The 9547-nt window shown below is 29.3% G+C and overlaps 2 protein-coding genes across 5 annotated transcripts in view; one reads left to right on the top strand and one right to left on the bottom strand.

Annotated features, from left to right (window-relative positions):
• The first annotated feature begins 667 nt into the window (after window positions 1-667).
• On the top strand, window positions 668-2241 carry LOC115891485. The gene is made up of 2 exons (XM_030911941.1): window positions 668-1142; window positions 1202-2241. The coding sequence occupies exons 1-2, from the start codon at window positions 869-871 to the stop codon at window positions 1738-1740; spliced, it is 813 nt and encodes a 270-aa protein (XP_030767801.1). The 5' UTR covers window positions 668-868; the 3' UTR covers window positions 1741-2241.
• Window positions 2242-5908: 3667 nt separating this feature from the next.
• LOC115891484 (fatty acid hydroxylase domain-containing protein 2) overlaps window positions 5909-9547 on the bottom strand; it is an 80045-nt gene continuing 76406 nt past the window's right edge. For all 4 annotated transcript variants that reach the window (XM_030911937.1, XM_030911938.1, XM_030911936.1 and 1 more), the window contains exon 6: window positions 5909-7018. In XM_030911937.1, coding sequence (XP_030767797.1) covers window positions 6826-7018 — 193 coding nt within the window. In that variant the 3' untranslated portion in view covers window positions 5909-6825. The remainder of the gene's footprint in view (window positions 7019-9547) is intronic.

Genomic DNA, 9547 nt, shown 5'->3' with positions numbered 1-9547 from the left:
TTTTAACATTGCGGTGGGCGTGTCCAAATGACATTTCTATTTTTTGTTTATTTTGAAATTTGATGAAAAACAATACTCTATCTTGTTTCACACATACCTAGATAAATATTTTTTTTGATTTTATTGTTCTATGCCTAAGTTCTATGCATATTTAAAAAAAGTAGCATAATGAGAAAAGTAACTATAAATAAACCTACTTTCACCTATTCCCTTTAATTAGAATAATTTTTTTAATAATCGATGAAACTTTATAAAATAAATAGGTATGTAATATAGATTTTTTGAAGCGGGATTTAAATTAATTCAGAAAATATGGAATATAAAAATAATAAAATTCACCATTAAATATTTTCAACAAACATTTTGGAAAGCAAGTATTGACGTTTTCCGTTTTTTTTACCATTTCGAAATAAAAATGGAGGTAAAAAACGTAAAAAGTGTCTTTCACTTAAATATATCTTGTACTTTTTTTCTTTTACTACTTTGAACAACTCTTAAAAATGTTTTTCAACATTACATTTTTACATGTCAATAACTATTTTTTATTACAATATTATATCAGCTACTCATCCCTGGTAGGTAATGACAAATTCCATGTTATTCTACTAGATGACAGATGCCGCCACAGTGGCAATCAGCTGTTTTAAGAATAAAAATATGATAAAAATGTTTATTTTTTCTCCTATTTTGACAACCATTTTTTAAAGGTTATATTTTTAATAATATTGAGGTGGCATGTAGGTAATTAGTAAAGTTTGGGGACATGCTGTGCTATTACAAATATCAAGCTTATACTTACTTAAATCGCCCACACTCGTCCATCTTTGAAATGTTATGAAATTGAATTTAAATATAAATTTATTCCATCATGATTGCCGTACAGAATTATTCTGTACTTTTAGTGTGTTTCTTTATTGCTATAATTTCTAGTGATCAGAACACTACTGCTTTTACTGGTAATTCAACTGGAAATAAGGATTTATATATTGAAGCCGAGAATGTTAGAAAAGTAAATAAATCAATGCAAATGCAAACTTCCAAGCAAGTTGTGTCGTCAACTTTGGGAACACATATGGGAAGAGAACATGTAATGATATCCCCTAATCCTAACATAATTACTACAACAAACAGCACAGTACAAGGTAATTATTCCTATTTTAAGATGTTATTGGTTATAAGTATGAAATGTGCTAATTTTTAGCTAATTCTGAACCTGTAAAACCTGTTCACGAGGGTGCACGCCCTATTGCAGATCTCGATATAGCACCAAAACAAGACGACGACAAGCCCAGTGTGCCAAAAAAAAGTGTCAAGTTTGTTGATGTAGAACCACCAACTAATGTTTCCACAAATTTAAGTAACAAGAAAATTGATACCAATTCCAGTGGATTAGACAGTAACTTGAAAAAAGTTTTTAATATAACTGAAACCGTTCCAAAAACTAATGCTTCCATTGTAATTCACAAAAGCAAGAAGCCTTTAGTGACAGAATCTGATAGTGATTATATTGATCTATCAAGCCCAGAAGAAAATGTTATAAGTGCCGATCAAATTGATCCCCTATTGTCCAAAAAACAAAGTAAACGTTCCGATTATATTGTGCCAATTGTGGTTGTTATTTTGTCTGTGCCCCTGGTGGCAATAGCATTATCTTTTGTCTATAAACGCGTTGCTTATTGGTGGCAGCATAGAAATTATAAGAGAATGGACTTTCTTATTGAAGGAATGTATCATAACTGATTATCTATTATTTAGAAAAATACCATAGGACCAAAATTAATAGCGCTGATTTTTGCATAGAAATGCCAGTCTATGATAATTTTAAGTATTATTTTTATTGAAAGTTATTAACTTCGATCAAAATTTCAAAGGTCACTTTGACGCTTTTTTCTTTTGATTACTTTTTGAAAGATTATTTTAATTTTAGAATAACCTTTATACATACATGTTTATTGTTTTCATATTTTATAATGTTGACCCAAAGATAATTAATATCTAACTATATTGTTGACTACTTACTACTTTTTTATGATAAGGCATTTATTTTCGCAATATATAAAAGTGTATATTTTATAAATATTTATATATTTGTTGAATGCAGTGATAAAAGGTATAAAATATTTTTTCTGGAAGTTTACCAATCTAAACATAAGTGCCTTAGAGCAATAATCTTGTTGTGATACATTTTCAATACCTAGGGATACATGTATTTTTCTATGTGTAGAATAAAAACTGCTTTGTAACAGAATGCGTTTTATTTACCCCATTATTAGATACAAACATTACATAATGATACTGTTAAATGTTATACAAATGACTGTATTAATGAATATTGTATTGTACACATAAGGAGGATGAGAGAGAGCAATGCTACTGTTGAAAGTTAATATATACCTATAGGTAATGTAGGATGCTATATGCATATACTATGCTATCTGTGGTATGTATTCAAAAACATTGAAGAAGTTACAGTGTTGTTGAAATCGAAATATTTAGCAAATTATATGGTATAGATATTTAAAGCATTATGAGAAATAATTTCTTTGACTTGACTTTCTTGACTGTTATTTTATAAATAATATTAATATAATATTTATAACCGTGTACATTATAAAACAAAAACGTTTTTTTTATATGGATACAGGATGTCCCAGAAATAAATGTAAGTATTCTAACTGGTAGTATATTGCGGCCTCAGAAACACGCCTATGAGGTATTTTTTGCGAAAAAAAAATTTGAAAATTTGGAATTTTTTTTTAAAAATTTTGGAAATTATTTTAGTTTCAAGATAAAAAACATAATTTCATGATAATATGGCAACATAGGTAGTAGCTTAAATTTACATGAAAAAAAATCCAGAAAAGATCCAGTGGTTGGTTCTCAAAATTTTAGCAAAAAATATTTTTTTTTTAATTTTCAAAGAAAAATAACTCGGTTATTTTGGACTTATTTGAAAAACGGTAAAGAGAAAAAATGTTCCTTTTGACCAGATCTACCACCGTCTAAAATACTTGCACTTATTTCTGGGACACCCTGTATATAAATATATTATAAAATAAAAATCTTATAGGCCATATTTCCATTTTTTTATATAACAATATTTCAAATTATTGCACAGTAAAAAATAAAACTGTTAAATATGTATAATGAGATATATATTAAGACTACTTTAGAAATCACATTTTGCTTTCTGCAATTCTTTCCTGGTCATATACAGGAGATTTAAATGACTCTTACCAGTATATGTATATGTCTTACTTTAGTACAATTTAAAATAAAATATGTTAGAACACATAAACAAAAACATTGTAGCATATAAGACCTCTAAAATAACATTTCAGTTTATTGTTTGCAATTATTAAAACTACGATAAACATCAGAGAATGTATTTTTATTTTCAGCATTAAATATTTTTTACAAATAATGGTATTTGTATGGTTTTAATAGTGAAACGTTATTTTGTACTTACATCTCCTGTAACATATTTTTTCTGCCCATTTAGTGTTTGCATAAAATTATTTATCTTCAATATATTTTTACTAATTTATTTAATTTTTACAGGGTGTCACACTAATCAAAAATATTTTGTTTTTTAACATATTAAGCATAATAATATGTTAATAAATAAGTTTGCTTTTGTTCGACCATTTATATATAATGGGACACCCTGTAGTTTACAACAAATTACATAAAATAAAATTGTTAATTACATCCATTATAAAAATGCTGATGTATAATAAAAACATGTATGAATAAGATTTATAGCGATTTTGTTCAACTTGATTATTTAAACCCTGTATAACATTTATACAAATATACAATCTCTTCTCCTTTATACAGAGAGCCAGTCTTATCTATCACACTCGTTTAAGAACCATTCTCTAAAAAGTTACTTAGAAAAAATTCTTCTATGATCAATAATGAACAATATTAATTGTTTAACTTATAGGTAAACTGTATAACGCATATATGAAACATAATATCTAAAATATACATAGCAAGTAAAAAAATAATTACTTTCAGTAACAGTTCACACAAATTACACCTTTTATCATTATAGAAATTAAATATACAGGGTGATCTGGGTAATACACTGTGTCAAACAGCTCCATCATGTTTCTTACTTGAGATTATTATTCCAATTTATTTTAAATACAAAGCAAATACGCAGCCATTGATTGCGCTAGAATATTTCTTGGTAAGTTAAAAGAAGATATTTTTAAAACACAGGTTTTGTCCTTTTTTGCTAAATTTTATTTATAAAGAGCAAGAATCTCAATGGATATCTAATTTTATTGGTAGGTGTTTATCATGAAGTGCATGGCATTCTATTTTTCAACAAAAATTAATATTTATAGTCTAGAAATGATAAAATTTTTGATGAACCACTCAATTTTGAATTTGCAATATTTTTAAAATGAAAACGAAAAACTTATGACTAAATTTCTTCAAAGAAATACAATTTTTTAATGTCTAAATAAATTGTCACCCTGTATACGAACGTAGCAAAAAAAGGTAGACATTTCGGCACGTTGAAAAATGATAACAGAGAATATTTAATTTCAAAAATAGTACATAAATTTATACAGGGTGGCGCACACCTCATTCGCCTCGGTTGATTATACGAAAACGGAAAGATGTAGGAACAAAATATTTGATGGGTATATGTGGGAAGGCAGTGTGCATAATTTAAAGTTATTTTGAAATGGACAGGGTATGTCAGAACTAAGATCCACACCAAAGTTATATTTTTTCTTATGGAACACCCGGTATTTTATTTCATATTTGGATCCTTGGACACAAAATAAGGCATTTATTATAAGGGATAAATATGTTTACAAGCTTTGGTTTTTGAGATATTTAAAAATATTTAAATATGCATGTTATAATAAAAAAGATTGTGAACAGTCAACACACTGTACATTGCTTTTGAGAATTAATTATTGTGCTGACTTTTAAGTTTAATGTATACAGGGGTATCAAAAATTGCTGGTCTATTTTAAATATTTATTTTACATAAAAACTTCGTTATTTCATATACTACACCCTGTATTTTTTAAAATAAATCGAAGCTGATTCAAATGCTTTTACAAACTTATATTATAGTTTCCTATATCTCAGATTTTGAATAAAGAGCAATTTTTCGGTAAACAAGCCATTTTTTTAGCCATTTTTAGGCCCAAGAAACCAAAAATGAAATATAATACCGGGTGTTCCATAAGAAAAAATATACCGTTGGTATGGATCTTAGTTCTGAAACACCCTGTATATTTAAAAAAAATTAAATTGTGCACATTGCCTCCCAATATAGCCATAAAATATTTTGTTTCTACATTTTTCCGTTTTCGTATAATTAAACGAGGCCAATAAAATGCGCCACCCTGTATAATTAATTTAGACAACTTGCTCAAAAAAAAATCATACATACATACAATGAAATTGTAGTCATTTTTTTTTAATAAGTAAAAAATATTTTTTATCGTCTTTCAGTGATATTTAAAGTATTGGTCACGGATTTCCAGATTTACTAAATGCTTCCATATTCTTTTATGTTAGATTATTTATGAATATACAGGGTGTCCCACTATTCCATGGACATAGAAATACTACCAAACTATTACGTATTTTTGGGATCCAAATAAGTTCATTTGATACAATTTACCACTATATGTATAGGAGTGTGCGTTTAATTTTTTTAAATAATAATGATAATGTTAATTTGATAATTTTAACAGAACGTCAACGGTTTTTGTAGACTTATCTGTTTTTAAAAAAAACTAAAGTGTTCTTGAATAGTTGAATTTAAATATTTTAAATAGTTTTTTCTTTACGCTTTGTATTTTTTTGCTTCCGACGGCGGAAAGAGATAAACTTTCCGAAACGTTCCGAAGCTGACTTACAAAAAACATTTTTTTGACACATCAAGCTATGTATGCGCATAAAATCTAGTATGCGCTGATAATATATAAAACAATATTGAATGTTATGTTAGTATTATAAATGATATTTGACAATAAGCTTCATAAATTTAAAATTAATTGAAGTTCCGGTTTATTTTTGATTGATGCCCTCTAACGGACAAACAAAGCACTTATGTGACTTATTTTGATTAAAAAAATATGTATTGTTCTATGTCCACGGAATATTTATTTCTCTGTATATTTTGTAGGTCTGCTTTGAAAAAAAAATAACAAACTTTTTTTTCTCAAAACTATACGATATGGCTAAACTATATAACGATTTTTTTACAAGGTTCAACAGTTGGAAAATATTTCTGCTAAAATTTATATAGTGGTGGGGGAGGTACTTTTTACCCTTCCCGTACCTATTCTCCTATTCCTTCATTTTTGTGAAAATTAAATGTTAAAGCGCTTAAATCTTATTCAAATCAAGTTTGATGCGCCTCCAACCAGCCAGACAAACGAAGCACTTGTATAGAGGTAAATTGTGTCCATTGAACTTATTTTGATTCTATAAATACGTAGTAGTTCTATGTCCACGGTCTACGGAATATTGGGACACCCTGTATAACTATGAAAAACCTGGAATGCTCATATTTACAGGCAAACTAATATACGCAAAAGCGATTATTTTATTTTTTTTTAAAAATAATTGACTACTGAATTAAAAACACCTGGTCCATGTTTAATACTAAAATATATTATTTCCATTAGTTGAAAACGTAAAATTGTTCTTTACCTAATAATCTGAAGTGTGGAAATTACCTTTTATTCGTACTAGATACGCTAAATTTTCATAATGAATAAATATAGAGTAGATTCTATGTAGTAACGGTATTTGAGTATAATGTTCCAATGGAATCATTTACTGATTTTTTACTTCGTACTGCATCTTCCAATAGTCCATCTTGGTTTGTTGCGTGTCCGGTATGGCTTCCCTTGGCGGAATGAAACTGAGCATCATGATATGCCTAAGGTACGCTCTGGTCTGTCTGAAAGCGGAGTCTGTCCCGTGGATCCTGTCCAATACACCCAGGACACCGAAACAGTTATTAAATCTATAAAGAAATAATATTGCCTAGTTTAACAATTTTGTATTTTTTATATGTATACGTACAGGGTGTATGGTCTCTCTATCTAACAATATATGGATTTGACTGGACTACATTTTAAAATTTGAAACTCTCTACAGTACTCTGTATAAAGCATGAGGCCCAAAAGAAGAATTGCGTGTATATAAAAGTACAAGTCTTTGACTTAAGTCATTTTATTTCAAGTCAGGTCATTTTTGTAAAGACTTAAATCAATATAACATTATTTAAGTCGTTTTTATGACTTAAGTCTATATTTTTGACTTAAATCAATATAATTGATAAAGAATTTTTGTAACATCCAGTCTCTCAATACTGTATACCACAGCCCAACTCTACTTAACAGGCCGTGAACAAGGAAATCTGGCAACCCTGGTTTCAGATCGATCGATTCACGTTTAGCCATAATATCATTTACGTTCATTGACCTGTTTGAATGTTTTGTTAATAAATCCGCTTTTTTGAAAGAAAATATTGTTTAGTTAAAGACTAAAGTTGTGAAAAGTATTACTGTGTAAGATTTGTAAGTTACCGGGACAATTTTTTTCTGTAGACATTGTGTAAAAACAAATATCCGTGGGTGAAAAATTCGCCGGGTTATAAGTGAGGTTAAGTGCTTTCTTCAAAGAATGGCGGCAAATTCGGCGGCGAATGAACATTTTGTGGTGCTGTTTAAAACAATTTATTGAAAGTTAGTTGCTGTCGTAATCAAAAATTACCATGCCAAATCCTTGTTGTGTGCCTGGGTGCAAATCCAATTATAAAACTTGTCTTGATGCAGGAGAACCGGCGGTATCTGTTTTTACCTTTCCAAAGGATGAAAACCTTAAAGCCCAATTGCTTAGGAATATTCCTAGGGAGGCATGGTCACCCTCAAAATATTCTGTGGTTTGTGCTAAGCATTTTGTAGAAAGTGACATTATTAGGGAGGAGGATTATCGCTTGCCAGATGGATCAATGCAAAAAGTACCTACTAAAACTAGACTAAAGTTATATCTTTGGTTAAATACAATGCCTATTATATCTTTCCAAATTTGCCACATTACTTGTCAAAAACAGTCCCTGTTCCCCGAAAAAGTCCTGCTGAAAGAACCAAAGAAATGCAAGATCGAAGTGAGCAATTTAAGCATTTCTTTGGTTCTTTCAGCAGGACATTTTCGGGAAACAGGAACTGTTTTTGACAAGTAATGTGGCAATTTTTTTAGTTTTTTTGTGGCAAACCTTAAATTCATTTAAAAATACTCGCCTCGATAGCCGATAAAACGGCCCGTCGCGCATTCGCGCTCGCTACAAACCATAGACAAACTAACAAAAGCAAGACTTTTCAAAGGATTGAGGAAGTCGAATTATTGTTTTTGCGCTGGCCAGTTGAGTCAGAAATCATCGCGCAGTCGCACTCGTCAAACCTAACCTAAATAAAACGAAAAACGTTATTGCCTTGAACCATCCTTGAACGAACTGTTGAATTCCTGATTTTGCGTTTTTTTTGGGTTATTACTATTATTTTATTAGCGTACAAAACGAAAACAAATAATTTAATACATTTTACATTTATGAAGAACATAATAATTACTGTGATTATACATATTATTGTGATTACATCGCTAACGTAGACAAAACGAAGGTCCTACAAATTGACTGTAAGTTATAAGAATCTTTATCTTTTTAATCTTTTTATGATTTGAATTTTTGTGCTTTATATTTTATAATAGACTCGAAATGTTAATATTTTTGAAAATTCTTGTGAAAATGTGAAGTTTATGTTTTATATTTGAAAAAGTTGTATATTTTTAAGATGTTTCTTGTTGTTCCTATTATTAATATTATAATATACATAATAATTTTTTTGTACCTTTTGAAGAATAATGCTTTTATTTCGTTTACCATAACTGTTGTTTTTTTATCATCTTTTTTGTTATTTTAATAAGAGGAATACGTTTTCGTTTTTTAACTTTTGTTTTTATATCTGTTATGTCCAGAAATTATTGTTTATTTTACCGATGGAAATAAATTTATTTGATTTTAATAAACGCTTTTTAATTAAACATCCTTGTCTAAAAGGCTACTACAAAATACACAATCCATAAGTAAACCGTCCTCGTCTAAAAGGCCAGTTGACGCAAGCGCGGTGATAAACTCTTATCAAACTTGTTACCGTTTTGCAGTACAGCATTGACGCGTCTTGCTTTTGTTAGTTTGTCTATGCTACAAACCGATCTGAATCTCTTGACGGTTGCGGCGTTGCCAAATGGTTGTTCACGGCTTGTTAAGTAGAGTCGGGCTGTGTTTATACTTTGCTTATGTACGATCTAGGCTCGAGTGCGGATGTATAATCTGGAACCCCTTCTATACTGAATATATTAATGTGCTCGAAGGTGTCCAACGAAGATTTCTTAAATACCTAACCTTTAAAATCTATGGCACTTAACCTGCTCGTGGCTACGATAACAACTTACTATTGCAAATAAGGTTCCATAGTATCAAACTTCACAAAGA

The sequence above is a fragment of the Sitophilus oryzae genome, unplaced genomic scaffold, assembly GCF_002938485.1.
Source record: "Sitophilus oryzae breed Bouriz unplaced genomic scaffold, Soryzae_2.0 scaffold_1181_pilon_pilon, whole genome shotgun sequence".
NCBI lineage: Eukaryota > Metazoa > Arthropoda > Insecta > Coleoptera > Curculionidae > Sitophilus > Sitophilus oryzae.
This window is presented reverse-complemented; position numbering and strand designations above follow the sequence as displayed.

Coding starts and splice junctions, on each gene's coding strand:
- LOC115891485 (XM_030911941.1), top strand. CDS start 869: ATGATTGCCGTACAGAATTATTCTGTACTTTTAGTGTGTTTCTTTATT. Junction 1,143..1,201: donor AACAAACAGCACAGTACAAG/GTAATTATTCCT, acceptor GCTAATTTTTAG/CTAATTCTGAACCTGTAAAA.